The sequence below is a fragment of the Pan troglodytes genome, chromosome 15 (assembly GCF_028858775.2).
Source record: "Pan troglodytes isolate AG18354 chromosome 15, NHGRI_mPanTro3-v2.0_pri, whole genome shotgun sequence".
NCBI classification, from domain to species: Eukaryota; Metazoa; Chordata; class Mammalia; order Primates; family Hominidae; genus Pan; species Pan troglodytes.
Window position 1 is genome coordinate 52,468,910 of NC_072413.2, and position 17,304 is coordinate 52,486,213.

General features: G+C 37.8%; 1 protein-coding gene across 1 annotated transcript; it reads right to left on the reverse strand.

The window, feature by feature from the left end:
• Positions 1-206: 206 nt before the first annotated feature.
• On the reverse strand, positions 207-15,131 carry GMFB (glia maturation factor beta). The gene is made up of 7 exons (XM_001160598.7): positions 14,632-15,131; positions 9,401-9,497; positions 7,883-7,932; positions 7,139-7,188; positions 6,599-6,681; positions 5,511-5,584; positions 207-3,884 (listed from the first exon to the last, which is right to left on the reverse strand). Exons 1-7 carry the CDS (start codon positions 14,632-14,634, stop codon positions 3,813-3,815), a joined length of 429 nt encoding a protein of 142 aa, XP_001160598.2. The 5' UTR covers positions 14,635-15,131; the 3' UTR covers positions 207-3,812.
• Positions 15,132-17,304: the final 2,173 nt, after the last annotated feature.

A 17,304-nucleotide genomic window follows, 5' to 3' on the forward strand; every position in this document is an offset into this window, starting at 1 on the left:
GACATTTTCTACATTTTAGCATCAGACCAAGTTTTAGAAATTTTTATAACTTGATTATCTTCTCCTTCCACCAAGCTGCCAAATGACTTGTTTATTTTGCCTCTCAGTTTGTCCAGATAAAGTTTATGGCTCACACAAATCTAGCCAGGTACATACCAGTAACTCCAAAGGGGGAAAGAGGTGAGTAAAAAAAGAAAAGCTGGAAGTCTTTTAATGTTAACATTTTATTTAAACCAGTACAAGCACCATGCTTAACAAAAGACTGTCCAAAATAAACATGCAATATGAACTAGCAGAGACTGAAACCACAGCTTAAGGAGTTGTGTCAGTTGTTGGTTTTGTTAAACGATGACAGAGAACTGTTAAAATTCACAAGACTAAACCATTAATGTTTCAAGCCTCCTGAATGAGATTATCTTGGACCATCTAAATCAGTGGGAACTGCCCTGGCATGTTAATGATCTCAAACAATATTCAAGTAATTATATTTATATGAATTATACTCCAAAAAGCAATAAAATACAATTTCTATCACAAGTTTACTGTATATGAGCACTGATTTGACATGTCAAATGGCATAATAAAAACAAATTTCTCAAGAATATTCAGCTTGGGAGCATTGGTTTTAAGCGGTCTAGAAGATTACTACATTCTTCCAGAAATACAAAATAAGATTTGTCCAGAAATGTTTGAAACACATCCTCACAAAAGTTGTAATGGCTCAAACTCTATAAATTCCAGTATTATCAGTCTATTGAACAAATAGGGAAAGCAACCATAGTAAGAATACTTGAATTGATAGAATATGAGTTACTCTCTACTTCCACCAAATATCAGCATTTAAACTCTTATGAAAATATCTATTCATCACTAGTCCACATATGGATTAATGACATTGCTCAGGTTTTAAAAGCAGTCCAAACATTTTTTAAGTACACCTTCCTTAATATCTATATGGGTTGGGGGGAAACAGCCAAATTTAATTTGGCAATAAACTCCCCTAACTGGAAATTTTTAGCTAAAGTGTCAGACAAGGATACAGTTTATGGCTACATTTGACTCCTGAAAATAGGAGATAAAAAAGGAGGGAAAAGTGCTGACACACATTTTGCCACACAGATTATTTAGTAATGACAGTAAAAAATTTAGCAACACACACTTAAACAAGAGTATGTTTAACTGCACTAGGCATTTAGTAAACTTTTAGAACTAGACAATTTGAACATTTTAGAAGTCAATTAAACAAAAACAGTCAACCAACTTTTTTCCTAATATAATTGCGTCAATACCAGAACAAAGTGATCACTATTCAAAACTCAGACATTTTGGAATTTCAGCATAGTAACCTGAGAAGTTTTCTTCATATGTATTTTTGTTGTCATGGAAACCACACTAAATAATACTGTGATTACCAGTTGGTTCTATTTTGACATTAGATGCTATGCAGAACTTATGCAGGGCCAAAAATTTCAAAACTAACACTGACTTAGAAGACCACAAAGGAGGATCCCAGGAAAAAAGTTGCTGCTAAAAAGGACTCAGATTTAAGGCTGAATGGGAATGGTTGTACCAGAAAGATAACGGAATGTAAAAACTGGAATTATGAAATCTGGAGTTATTATTTGGGAAATGGCAGAAAAAAAGACAGTAAATACGAAACATACTTGAAAAGAACAATGCAAAATTTAGTAAGATGAAAGGGAAATCTATATAAATGTTTGAGAACATTTTAGAGCACGGGATTTGTAAATCTCCCCATAGGACAGATGGAATAAAAATGTCCTACTGATCCTCTAACCTCAATCTGTTGTCTTGCCAAAAACATGTTATTAATTAGGAGTCAGACAAGCTCAAAAAAGCATGGTTTATCACAGCTCTTTGCTCCTGTTAAAGACAGTAGCGGAACTAAGAGTGCTAATGTATGGCAGGTCAATATTATCTGACATTATGGAGGACCTCCAAATTTAAAAATAAGCAAAACTAAAACATGCAAGACAAAATAAGGAACTTCATTAAAAAATACATTCTTGCAGCACTAGTTTCTCTTACTGCTGCAAACCAGGTGAAACAAAACCTCATTTCCTTCATTCAAAAACATTAAAAACACTCTCCACTCACTTGGATTACATGTGCATTCCTACAGAATTATATGCATGTTATTCTCCAATATCAAAATACCTGTTTAAAGAATTTTTAAACTTCCTGGGTGAGTTTTCTCTTCTCTCTGGAAATTGGAATAAAGAATCTTTTCCCTCCAAGAACCAAAACAAACACCTACTCTAGCACTTCCTCATCTCCAACTTTCTATTGCTTCCTGACTTCTAAATTAGTGAAGCCAAACAGTGTTGGGAACAGAAGATGTTCTATTCAATATCGCAAAAATTCCAACTATCTTTACTTCTCACAGAAACCTCAAAAATAAAATGCAAAGAACATATGAATGGAAAACATGCCAAAATTTAAATTTTGCTAGTTTTGAGATGACTAAGATATTCTTAATATAAGAATACACTCACCAAGTTTGGTTAGTTTTTAGAGTCTCTAGACCTATTATCAAATTAATGTTCAATGGTTACTTATGTATTTGTTTTTACAAGTATGCCAAATATCAGAATCCTTGCTTTATGCCAACAGTACCATCATCTAACAAGACTGGTTTAGTTAACTATTCAGGCATCCAATTCAGAATATCTTCTGACATTTAGGATATAAGATGTGATTGCTATTGAAGTGTTAATGTTATTAACTATGGCCAAAGTTTTAAGATAATTTTTTCCTATGGCACAAAACTAACCACAAGTATACCCAAAATTATAACTCTCGACTGCCATATATTCACCAATGCAAGCAGATAGTTGGAATTTTTAAAATATGAAGTTGATTTTATTACAAATTTCAGATATACACATTAGAAAATTATTTTATTTGGACCCTTTAAAAAGGTATTAATTTCACCAAATCTGGAATACTGGCAGTGTAAAAGTCTTAAACTAACTTTAAAGCTAACAAATCAAAGGCACAGTATTAACACATTTAAAATAATTAGTGTTCACAGGACATTAAGAGGTGCTTTATAAATAAAGTGTTATTAACCTAGATTCAAAACTGTCTAGAAATGACATAAAAGGAATGAAGCCCTTGATTATTACAACCCACCAATTTCTAAGACTAAGATGCTATAAGGAGAAAAGCTAACAGTCATAATTCTATCATAAAATCTAACTCCCGACCTTAAAAATGAGTGATTGATGAACATAGTTTCTAGACTTGATTAAAAAGATACAGGAAACCAAAGAAGATACAGAATTCATCAATGTACTTGTAATACAGGTTACACTAAATTATTCATGGCTCAATACTGGGTCACTCAAGTCTTTGACCCCAAATGAATTTCAATGATTTGACAAGTGATAATACGCTATTTTCATAAATAAACTGCTAATATCCAGTATTTGTCAAAAGGAGGCAACTGTTGTCTCTCACAATCTAATATATCCACTTCCCAATGGTGTCTGTAAATAGTAACAAATTCCGAACCATAAGTTATAGAAATTAGTCACAAGAGTGCAAAAAGTCCCTGGAGAAAAGTAGTCCACCTAACAATTACCAATATAAGGAAACACTTTACAAAGTTTCATTAGTATGAAGATGATTTCCTCTTTGTTCAAATTTTGCACAAATGAAGAATTTTTCTTTACTGCAGGAAACAAACTGTAAGTAACAGTGCATTTTTAGGCATAAATAAGTATTTATGTCTGATTCCAGTATGGTCAGGTTAATACATAAATACTTTAGAAACACAGAAGTTCACATTAGTGGAAAAATCCAAGTTTCTCACGTAACCATTCTTCAGTTAGGTCTTCGGTATTTCTTATTTCAAATACCTTTAAAAAAAAAAAAAAAACTTGGGTCATACTTTGACACTCCAAAAAAAAAGTCAAATATTTGAATTTTTAAAAATATATTTGAGTATTATACACCAAACTATTTTTGGTTATATATTTGAGTATTAAATACCAAATTCTGCTTCCTTTCATATTGTTCATGACTTAACCTGTGTAAATGAGATATACCTTTTAGGCAGAACTTCACTTCTTTTAAATGCTAAGTACTCAGTTACCAAAGTACAGCAATCAAGACAACATGAAACCAAAACTCTCCCAAAAGCACAAATCTACAAAGTCTAAAAGAGCAGTTCTGTAAATCTTATCTCCTAGAAGACATCCCAAGTAAACACAACTAAAATCAATCTAGTTAGGAACTGAGGAACATACGCTGGTCTTCCAGAGTCTGAATGTCAAATGGAAATATCAGAGGGAGATGGAGATCAGCCACAAATCTCTAGCAAGAATCTGAATCAGGCCCAGAAAGCATAACGGCTATAGAAAAGCAATGTATTACAGCAGAAAGGATGGGATTTGGAGCCAGATGTGAATCCTAAGTCCTAGACAGAGCTAAATCCTAGCTCTGTCTAAATTTACTGTTATGCAACCCTGAGCAAGTCATTCATCCACTGGGTCTGTTTTCCTATCTACAGAATATCTCACAGGGCTGTTGTAAGGATTCAATGAGATTATCTGTAAAAGTAACTTGTAAACTGTAATGTCTCAACTTCAGCACTGTAGGGCATCCCCAGGATTAGAACAGACTTGAGGCCGTTAACAGCTCCTTCTGAACCACCCAAACCGTTAGAGCAACTCCAGTGTCCCTGTGTTACAAATCAGGAAAAAGTAATGTCTATAAAGCAGTGGTAACAATCACATGGGCTAAGGGGAAACAGCAGAGGGCACTTAAAGGCATTCCAGAGTTGATTATTAAGCACCAAAGGGGAAAATACTGATGCTGTTCTTAAAATAAAACTTGAAAGGAAATACTGTCTAACACAGTTTTGGCAATATAATATCCTATTTCAAAACCTTAAGTGCATATACTTTTTCAATTCAAACTAATATGTGGAAGTTAAATAAAGTTTGAGAGCCAAGTACCTCTTACCTTTAACTTTCAAAAATACCATAAAATAGGGACATGTTAAATCTTAAAGCAAGTTCTCATATAAAACAGAATGTTCTAACTTTATTAATATTCTTAACAATTTTATATTTGGAAACAATACAATTAACTGCATAATACTGAATTCCAGCACAGAACTCGGTTCATTTTAGACTATGGTAAAGGGTTCCGAGAAACTTCAATGCTGACCTTTATCTATTAGAAATTACCTTATGGCAGATAAACTAACTCTCAATAGATTTAATAGTTACAGTGGCTTTCTAACACTGCCTATATTTTGAATGTGATTTCTTCCAATCAACTTATTCAAAAAATACACTTTGGTTCAAATGCTTCTATCTCATTCTATTTCCAGTTAACAAAAAGCTTTGGCTAACTTACTAATCTGGTCTAAATAACCTTCACCTGCATAAAAAATACTCCTTTAGACTATTTTAGCTATTGCTTTATAGTCTAAAGGAAAATATCGTCTCAACAAGTCAGTCAAATATAAATACCACCTTGGTTAGTTCAGCTGTCTGGACTAGCTTATTCTTACTTCCAGCATACATCATCTGTTGTTCAGGCTTACATCCTGGAAAAGAGAGATTAGTGTAGAAATGAGACACAGATTTTGAGAAAGGTATGGGTTATCATTATTTTTATTTTTTAAAATGACACATTTAGGATTTCCTTTGCTATTGAGTTTACAGAATATATATGGGTTGTATTTTGAGTCTTACATTGCACACTGCCTACAGAAAGAGACAGTTAAGTTATAAATAAACAAGAACAAGTCTACAGGTTGGCAAAAATAAAGATTCTAGACATTTGTAGATCCTGACTTTTAGAGCCTTGCAAACAATTAAAAACTTTCTGCACTATCTTAACTTTGACACTAAATATCAAGATCAATTTTATGGATGACTAAAATACACAAGGTTTTGGGATGGTAGTGGACCAGTAGGGCAGGGAGATCTGCTCTGATAAAAGTTTCACTCTGCCGATATATTAAGTTAAAAATATACTGCAGTATATTTTGAGTGGGAAGTAAATTATACAAATTATGAAGTTTGGAGAATAGCTCAGTGAATGCAGTTCTTATTGCAGGCCTGAACAGTGGTGATAGAAGTTCTGGTGATAATGAATTCCTTAAATACCAGTAACCCATTTTAATACCCAATGTAAATTACTCTAGGACCATTCTCAAGATTATAAGCATATCACTGTTAACTACTATTTAAAAGAAACACAAATATATGCAATTATATGTGAAGTTCACATTTTTATATGATTAAAATATAAAAAGAAAATACTTCTGCTATATTAGAATGTCATCACGTTTCAAAATGCTTAAAATACATGTATGATTTGAGTCAACAATTACACGTCTAGAAATTTATCCTAAGAAAGTAAGTTCTAAGAGATGATGCTTCATTCTTTCTAGGGATGCATGCACACAGGCACATGGCCACACATAGACACAGACCCTCCTCAATTTAGGTTATTCAACAATGTCCATCTTTAAAAACAGCATAAAATTTGTCTAGTATAAAATGGCTTAATTGGATCTAAGCCAAATATGTGTTATTTAAAGAAATTCACTTACCAACAGGACTGGAGAAAATAAAGCACAGAGGATATGAAACTCTTCCATCATCATGTTGATATTTATAACTATACACAATGAAGGTTTTTCTCAAGTTAAAGAAACTATAGTTACTGCTCTCAGACAGGTATTTACCAACACCTGGGGAGCTACTGAGCTGCAAGTTTCTGTCCTATTCTTTTAGGCCACACCTTCATTATTATCTTTCCACAAAATTAAATGGGTTCCAAGGATAAGTTATAAAATCACATAATCTCTCAAAAAATTTAACTTTTTAAAGTACAAGTTTAATACAGATTATTTTCTTCTCAATTTTTATTGTACACATGTTATAATAAAGGAAATAGTTTTAAAAAGAAAATTATTCATCCCACGAATAAACCAACTTTTCATTTTTCTTAGTCTAGTATACGCACACATATTTTAATTTGGCTGTCATCATGACACAGAAGGATACTTTTAGATGTTTAACAAATGAGCTCACAAACAGGTCTGACCACTAAAGAAAATAAATGTTTTAAAGCACTAAGAAAAGGATATCGAGGTTGTCGTTCAGGTAGTTCATCTTTAAGTTCATCTGGTGAAATGCCCTGGCACCACAGAGAAAAGCAACTTTTAAACATTTTCTTACCCATAAGTCCTTAAGAGATACACCAAGCACCCATTCTACTAACAGTTATAAATTTATTACCACATGCTACAAAATAAAATTTTATCTTACTAAATTATACATAAACTCAGGTTACTAAATTCTCAATCCAATCAAAGCGTCCTTCTGCCCACTTGGTTTCATTCCATTTATTAAGTAAATATGGGGCTGGGAGGCACAGATTCTATGCTTACGTCCCAGCTGTCAGGAAATACTGAATGACATAAGCCAGTATCTTAGCGGAAAGAAACAATGTCTGATTTCAGGAAAAAGAATTGAATTCTTTTTACTCTAGTTACTTAATTTGACAAACCAGATATTTAAATTGCAGGGTTTCAGGTTTTAAGTACTAGTCAAGCAACTTAGAAGCAAGTTACAAAGTTGACTCACTTCTTACTCAGTATATGACCCCAACTTATACCACTTATTACACTGGACTTCACTAATGCTTTTGAACAAGGTAGTTAAATTAGCAATATCACAAACTACACAATTAGCACATGCTTTTATGCATAATGAGCATGTATTTAAAGGAGGTTCAAGATTCGTTTTAGAAGCATATGTAACTAATATAGCATCTTTTGAGAAATAATAATTACTTAACTATAAAATTGTATTTAGTTCATTGAACAAACCTCAAGCTCCTCATCCAGTACCACCAGGCGTTTATCCTTGTCAATCTTCACTAAAATAAAAATCAAGTATGAGTAAGCTGGGATTCTAATGTGACCCTGATCTGCCCAACCCACACAATCTCAGCCTTTTTTTTTGGACATCTAAAATTAAAACATCAAGAAACACAAGCATATAACTAATTCACAGTTTTAGTTTACGGTTTATTAGCTAGCTTTGCTTTTCAAGCTGTCAGCTTTTAAAAGCTTTTACCCATAATTCCCAGTACCTAATTTGCTTATTTAGAACTTACTGTTAATTTCTTACATTTCCTGTGTATATGAAAGAACTTTGTAACTCAAATGCAACTTCTAGATATTAAGAAAAAGCCTGAAAGGGTAACTGTAACTGATTGGTCTATATGCAACATGGTCAGAACTGCAAGGGAAAAAGTGCCTGATCAGGGATCAAAATAGAGAAACCTCAAAATTCCTGGCTTCTCCAAGGTCAGGATTTCATGGCACGGTATCATTATTCTGAGAAAGTGAATAACTAAATAGAAGTGATATCTACATTCAAATATATCTAATGTAATCCAAAGCTAAATCAAAATAAGTTTAGATACTCTACGCCTCTATCCTTTCCTGTTAGTCTGGCAAAGTTGACCATGTTTGGTTTTGCACCAATTTGATAGTAAATCTTGTGAGATATAATATAATCTCAAATAGTTTCAGCTTTTGCAGTAAATGGCACTAACACACATTTTCACTTTTATTTTTTTTTCACTTTTAAGAACCATATGTTGACATTGCAGTATTTATTTATAATGAAATCAGAATTCATGACAAGTTGTCATGACCTCTGATTAAATCACATCTGCCAGATGCATCTCTGTTAAACATGGTCTCTAGAGTTTTACATTTTCACCCCCTCATCCTTTCCTCATCTTTCTAAATCACTACCTACATATTAAATACTGCCTATGAATACAAGGGAAATCTGCATAATGTCAGATATAGCTCACAGTGGGAGAAGCAATATGCAAATCACTTTTTCCATTTTCAGAAGATAGTGCCAGTGCCACTTAAAAGTACTCTTCCTGAAACCAGAGTTCAAATCTACAACTGGAATAATGCCCAAAGTCACTATGCACACAATGCTGAACTTTGTCATTTTAGGTGTAGGCAAAGGTTTCTATTTGAGGATGAATGGCCAGGCTATTTTTAGTCCCCCAAGAAGGATGGGTTGGATGGGTCACTGCAGATGGGAATCCTCACTACCCAAGGACCAAGACGCCCGCCTTCTCCAGAGCTGTACAGGCAGCTGATAAAAGGACTATGGGGTAGGTGGGACAATCCACCTCTGTTCTGTGACATTAGAATTAGCTGTTACTTATTTTTTAAAGTGATCTAAAGGTGGTGGTGGGGAAATGAAACAGAGGAAGTAACATTGCTTTCCAACGGTTCAGTTCATTCAATGTAGCTACAAGATTAAAAACAAATTAAGACCATGTAACTTTGAGGCAATCACTTTTAGCTTACTTATAATAGCAGCATTGTTCGTTTCTTTGCGAAAACGAAACTTTCTCAGCTTTTCCACTAAATCTTCGGCAACATCACAAACAACCAAAGACTCACTCTATAAAAGAAAAAAAAACACACATAAAATGCCATGACTTCAATATATGTACATGTTAAAGTTACGAAACCTAATACCTTTATAATGCATACTGACATTCACAAATGTCAATTAAGTGAAAGCATTAAAGTAAATACATGAACACTTAAAAGAACTTTAAAATCAACCAACCTTTGGATCTACATTGCTTAATCCTACACATTTGTTCATCTCATATATGTAAGGTATATTTTAACTTTCTCTTTGGCTAATGAATGTCTCAAAAACCACACACATAATAATGTGCAATGTCATCAGAACTGGAGAGGAAGGGAAGAATATGGGGAAAGTCAAGAATCACTGTCTGCTGTTAGAAAGGAAGTCAAGCATACTATTTTTACACAGTGAAGGAAGAACAAGAAAATAATCTGATTATACTTAGAATTAATAAATTATTTTTTGTCCTCACAATTACAGGGGAAAAAAAATATAAGCAACAAAAGTGTTAAAAACCCCATAAGAGTAAAGACCAATAATATTTTATATTATAATTAAATAATTATAGAGATATAAAAAGGAGCTACTAAGAATGTGCAAAAGAAATAAAAGCAGAGACAAAAAGAAACATTGCGATTGATACCACAGAAATACAAAGAATCATTAGAGACTATTACGAACACTATAACAAAATGGAAAACCTGGAAGCAATGGATAAATTCTTGGACACACACAATCTACCAAGACTCAACCATGAAGAAATAGAAAACCTGAACAAACCAATAATGAGTAATGAGACTGAAACAGTAATAAAGTCTCCCATCAAAGAAAAACTCAGGATCTGAGGGCTTCACTGCTGAATTCTACCAAAGATTTAAAACACCACTTCTACTCAAACTATTCAAAAAAATTGAAGGGGAGAACATACCTCCAAGCTCATTCTACAAGAACAGCATTACCCTGATACTACAACCAGACAAGTATACAACAACCAAAAAAAACTATAGGTCAATATGCTTGATGAACATAGATGCAAAAATCCTTAACAAAATACTAGAAAACCAGATGCAACAACACATTAAAAAGATCATTCACCGTGATCAAGTGGGATTATCCCAGGGATGTAAGAATGGTTCAACATGGGCAAATCAATAAATGTGATAGATTACATTAACAGAATAACAAAAATCGTATAATTTCAAGAGATGCTGAAAAAACATTTGATAAAATTCAACATCCTTTCATGATAAAAACCCTCAACAAATTGGGTATAGAAAGAACACACCTCAAAACAATAAAGGCCATATATGACAAACCCACAGCTGACAGCATACTAAATGGGGAAAAACTGAAAGCCTTTACTCTAAGTTCTGGAGTAAGACAAGGATGCCCAATTGTACCACTTTTATTCAACATAGTACTGGGAGTCCTAGCCAGAGCAGTTAGGGAAGAGAAAGAAATAAAAGACATCCAAGTTAGAAAAAAAGAAGTCAAATTATCCTTGTTTATGACAACATGATCTTATATTTAGAAAAAGCTAAAGACTCCATTAAAAAAAAAAACTATTAGAACTGATAAATGATTTCAGTAAAGTTTAGGATACAAAATCAACATACAAAAATCAGTAGCATTTATATACAACAACAGGAAACAATCTGAAAAAGAAATCAAGAAAGCAATCTCACTTACAATAGCTATAAAAAATTTAGGAATAAATTTAACCAAAGAAGTGACAGATCTCTACAATGAAAATTATAAAACACAGATGAAAGAAATTGAAGAGAACATACAAAAATGGAAAGATTCCAAGCTCATGGATTACAAGACATAATATTGTTAAAATGTCCATACTAACCCAAAGTGATCTACAGATTCAATGCAATCTCCATCAAAATACCAATGACATTCTTAAAAGCAAGAGAGAAAAGATCCTAAAATTTGTAAGGAGCCACAAAAGACTGTGAATAGCCAAAGCAGTACTTCAAAATATACTACAAAACAATAGTTACCAAAACAGCATGATCCTGGCATAAAACCACACACACAGGCCAATGAAACAGAATAGAGAACCCAGAAGTAAATCCACACATTTATAGACAACTCATTTTGGACAACGATGCCAAAAACATACACTGGGGAAAGGACACTCTCTCCAATAAATGGTGCTGGGAAAACCAGATAGCTATATGCAGAATAAAACCAGACCCCGGGCTGGGCACAGTGGCTCACGCCTGTAATCCCAGCACTTTGGGAGGCCGAGGCGGGCGGATCATGAGGTCAGGAGTTCGAGACCAGCCTGGCTAACATGGTGAAACCCCGTCTCTACTAAAAATACAAAAATTAGCTGGGCGTGGTGGCAAGCGCCTGTAATCCCAGCTACTTGGGAGGCTGAGGCAGGAGAATCGCTTGAACCCGGGAGGCTGAGGTTGCAGTGAGCCGAGATTGCACCACTGCACTCTAGCCTGGCGACAGAGCGAGACTCCATCTCAAAAACAAAAACAAAAAAACAAAAACAAACAGACCCCAACTCTCAGCATATACAAAAATCAAATCAAAATGGATTAAAGACTTAAATGTAAGATCTGAAACTATACAACCACTTGAAGAAAACACTGGGCAATTGCTTCAGGACATTGGTCTGGGCAAAGATTTTTTTGAGTAAGACCTCAAAAGCACAGACAACTAAAGCAAAATAGACAAATGAGATCATATCAAGCTAAAAAGCTTCTGAGAGGAAAGAAAACAAAGAGTGAAGAGACAACCTACAGAATGGGAGAAAATATCTGCAAATTCTCCACTCAAGAAAGGATTAATAATCAGAATATACAAGGATCTCAAACAACTCAATAGCAAAAAATTCCCATTTAGTCCTGATAATAGTTAACATGTATCAGACCCTATGAGAGAAACACTGTTATATCCTTTACATAGATTTCCTTTTATGCTCAAAACAATCTCACGAAACAGATACTATTATTACTCCCATTTTGCAAGAAACTAAGGTTTAGAGAGGTTAAGTATCTTTCCCCATTACATAGCTAGTGGAGCCAGGATTCAACCCAGGCAGCCTATCTTAACTCACTCTCTTAACCACTACAAAGGAGGTGGTGACAGATTGGATATTGGGGGTGGGGGTGGGGTGTGAGTAAGCAAAAAAAGGGTTACCAGATATACTAGGCTTCTGGCTGGTATAACAGATTGTCTTGTATAACAGACAGAAGACTAGGTTTGAGGAGAAAGGGCATGAGTTCTACTTTGGACAAACTGAGGTGGCTTTGAGGAGACCAAGTGGAGGAAAAGCTTCCCAGGGGAATGGTAACTAAATATTGAAATATTAATATATAGATCTGGGGCCGGGCGCGGTAGCTCACGTCTGTAATCTCAACACTTTGGGAGGCCGGGGCAGGTGGATCACTTGAGGTCAGGAGATCGAGACCATCCTGGCTAACACGGTGAAACCCCGTCTCTACTAAAAATACAAAATTAGGGCCGGGCGCGGTGGCTCACGCCTGTAATCCCAGCACTTTGGGAGGCCGAGGCAGGCGGATCACGAGGTCAGGAGATCGAGACCATCTGGCTAACACGGTGAAACCCCGTCTGTACTAAAAATACAAAAACAAAATTAGCCGGGTGTGGTGGCGGGAGCCTGTAGTCCCAGCTACTCGGGAGGCTGAGGCGGGAGAACGAACGGCGTGAACCAGGGAGGCGGAGCTTGCAGTGAGCGGAGATCGCGCCACTGCATTCCAACCAAGGCGACAGAGCGAGACTTCATCTCAAAACAAACAAACAAAAAAACAAAATTAGCCGGGCGTGGTGGCACATGCCTGTAATCCCAGCTACTTGGGAGGCTGAGGCAGGAGAACTGCTTGAACCCGGGAGGCGGAGGTTGCAGTGGGCCGAGATCGCGCCATTGCACTCCAGCCTGGGCCACAAGAGTGAAACTCCGACTCAAAGAAAAAAAAGTACATACAGATCTGGATTGGATCTCAGAAGCAAGGTCTTCTGAGCTGTAAATTCACAAGTCATCTGAATATAGACGGTAACTGAAGCCATAGTTTAGGATAAAGAATACAGAACGGAAAATGAAGGATTAGGATGAAGCCTGGGACTCCTTCGAGCATTGTCCAGGGAAAGGAGAATACTCTGAAAGGGAAACAGATGGACCAATAGGAGAAGTAGGAGGAGCTCTGTATCCCAGAAGCCAAGGGGGAAGAATGAAGGAAGAGAATGCTTCAAAAACAAGAGAGTATAACACTCTGGAATGCAGCTAAAAGGTCAGAGAAGACGAAAACTGAAAAGAATCCATTCGATTCAGTGACCATGACAAGATCTATTCGATGAAAGTGGGTTGAGAATTGAGTGGATGGTCACAGAGAGCAGTGTTTTGTTGTTTCTAATGAAATTTACCCATATTTTAAAACCTAATGGGATGGATCCAAAAGATCCTTGATGGCGATTTATTTAATTTTCCACTTTATTTTTATGCTTGGGGTCCATCCCATGTAAGAACAGAAGCCACAGCCCCCAGAACCAACAAAACTAAAGTTATTGACAACTACTTTCAGGCCCAGTGCCAAAGCTTTGGGTCGAAAGGTTTCCAACTGCCATAGGAAAGCAAAGATAAGGAGAAATCCTCTGTAGGAAGCTAGGGAAAGGAGCAGAGAGAAAGCTAAGGTGAGGCCGAGAGAATTCAATCGGAATTCGAGTCCTCCCCCAAAACGCCGCCAGGTGGAAGATGCTCGGGGCCCACCAACCCCTGGAACCTGGCCACGGCCCTGGCAGGGAAAGCAGGAATTGAGGGAGCCCTCCGATGGGGCAGACCCCTTTCCCTCCAACCTACAGCTCAGAAGCTGAAGCCCTCCATCCAGAAGGGCCTGGCGAAGGGCCTCCCCAACCCCCCTGCTCGTGGCCGCACCCTAGTCCCATGGCCCGCTGGGCGGGTCCACCCCGGGCCCAGCTGGAAGATGCTGCCCTGAGGCGCGGCGGCGGCGGCAGAGGCCAAGTACTCTGGCTATGGGCACTGGCCAGCTGCTGGGAGCGGAAGCGGCCGCCGAGCCCTCCTGGGCGCTGCCCGCCGCCGCCGGCTCCGGAAACCGGGAAAACCCGGCCGGCCGGCTCGCCCAGCCCTCCGGCCCCCGCCCTCCCAGCGGCAACTCACCATTTTCCTTCCGGCCGTCAGCGGCCTGTCGCCTTCACTCGGGCGCCTTTAAGAATGGCACGGCGGCCGCCTCCCTTCCTGCCCCGGCGCCTGGCCCAGTCGCCCCCACCTATCAACGCGGCCTCAGCGGGCCGGCACGTGATGGCGGACGGCAAAAGGCGCGGCTCAAAATTAGACAGAATGCGATCGCCTGATTTTTTTTTTTTTTTTTTTTCTTTTCCCTGCGCCCTCTGGAGGAGGACGACGCTCTGCCTGGCTGCAAGTGAGAAACAAACCCAAGGTGCATACTTAAAAGTCATGCCAGTTCTCCGGACCTTTTTCACAGTCTTCAAGCTCTGAGAGCATGTTAATGGTGACATCAATGTTTTCAATGGTAACTGTGTGTACTGACCGCAGCCTACCTTCCAAATTTGATCTCCCTCAAATCTAGGCACACCTCCTTTCCTCCCACCCTCTCCAGAACCCCACCTCTGACCACGGCTGCCTTCCAGGACTTGGTTAATCAATCTCTCTCTCTCTCTCTTTCTCTCTCTCTCCCTCCCCCTTTCCCTCTCTCTCTTACACACATTTCTTCTCTCTCTCTTACACACACACACATTTCTTCTCTCTTCTCTCACACACACACATTTCTTCTCTCTCTCTCTCGTCTCGCTCTGTTGCCCAGGCTGGAGTGCAGTGGCACGATTATAGCTCACAGCAGCCTCAAACTCCTGGGTTCAAGCAGTCCTCCTACCTCAGCCTCCCCAGTAGCTGGGACTACAGCCGTGTGCCACCACACACCCGGCTAATTTTTAAATTTTTTTGTAGAGATAGAGTCTCCCTATATTGCCCAAGCTGGTCTTGAACTCATGGCCACAAACAGTCTTCCTGTGCGCCTCCCAAAGCGCTGGGATCACAGGCGTCAGCCACCATGCCCAGCCTCTTTTCTCCATACAAGTTATTTATTGAAGTATGAATGAATGGTGATTGGTGTTTCAATGAGCACTCTTATGGGCCACTGCCTAAGTAAACATCAAGAAGTCTCTGTACCAGATGCAGACTTAGTGGAACAAGTCCAGTTTTGAATGCATGAAGAAAGTGGTTTGGGAGAAGTAAAGTTTAGGCTCTAGGATTCAACAGGTACCTTCAATAAAACAAACTGCCTGGGGCAGTACCTCATTTTGTTATGACCATGGGTTCTTGGTCTCTCAATGCAAATTGACCTGAGGCCAAAAGAGTTTCTCCAGGCAAGGCTTCATTGGAGCTTATGCTGGAGCATAAGGGAGGCAGCATAAGAGAATGAGAGAATTCCCTGACTGACTCTCCTAAAAGAGCACAACAAATTAGGGGTAGTTTATGCAGGTCAGCATTATCTGTTTGCCAGGGTTGTCTTGAGTAATGGGCCACCCGATGGTCTGGTTTGCGGCAACAAGGCTGTGAATCAATTGTTCAACATTCCTCTCCAAGGTGGGACACTCTCAACCTTGGTTATCTCCTAAGGCCAGTCACTGGAATTCTTTAAATAAAAGGACTATTAGCAGTAAGGTAGTGGTGTGGGTTTGTCATGAGTGGAAATGCATGAAAAAAATGCTCTAGTGTGGGTGAGCTGAAGCCAAGCCCCATTTCTACTGTTTTTCATTTCCCCTTATAAGATTTTACCTTCCTTATTCTTAAGGAGAAAGGGCCAAAGATCTTATCTTCTAAAGCTACTTCCTGCTGAACAGGGTTGTCATCCCTGCTTAACCCCGGGGGGCATGGAAATCTCTCACTGACTGTTCTACAGACTTGAAGGGACTTGGAATAGTTGAAGCCTGGAAGACATAAACTTTAACAACTGTACCCCTATTGAATATAACAAATAATTATTTTAAAAGCCAAATAGCACCCAGTGATAACTAATAAAATGCTTAAGCTCAGTTTAATAATGATTGTAGGAAGAGATTAGATGCCATTTGGAATCTAAGTGAATAGTCTCCTGTTGTCTGAAATATAAGGCAACAGACTTTTAATAAGAGGCATTTCTATGGAAACAGAAGAAAAACAAACGTTAATGGTTGGTATAATCTATCCAGATGTTAGACTCAAAGCATCTTTAGTTACAGAGGAGGAAGGCAGTGGCAATGTGACATGTTCTTCTTGCTTGTATCACAAGAAATAAGCTTCAGCTTGCAGGGCCTCAGAAAAAAAGGTAGTAGGAATTCTATTGAGTATAAGTCAGAAAAATGGGAGAAAAATTTGAAAACATTATTTTGGAGACTTGTAGCCCAGAAAGGTTTTAAGATCAAATCCAAATTGTAGAAAATAATATTTTATTTTTATTTATTTTTTGAGACAGAGTCTCACTCTGTCGCCCAGACTGGAGTGCAGTGGCTTGATCTCAGTTCACTGCAGCCTCCACTTCCCATGTTCAAGCGACTCTCATGCCTCAGCCTCCCAAGTAGCTGGGACTACAGGTGTATGCCACCATACCTGTCTAATTTTTTTTGTATTTTTAGTAGAGAAGGGGTTTCACCATGTTGGCCAGGTTGATCTTGAACTCCTGACCTTAGTGATCTGCCCACCTTAGCCTCCCAAAGTGCTGGGATTAGACGCATGAGCCACCACACCCAGCAGAAAATAATATTTTAAAAATACTCAAAAACAACAGACAAGACTAGAGTCTACTAGCAGGTGTATTATAATATTTCTCTCTCC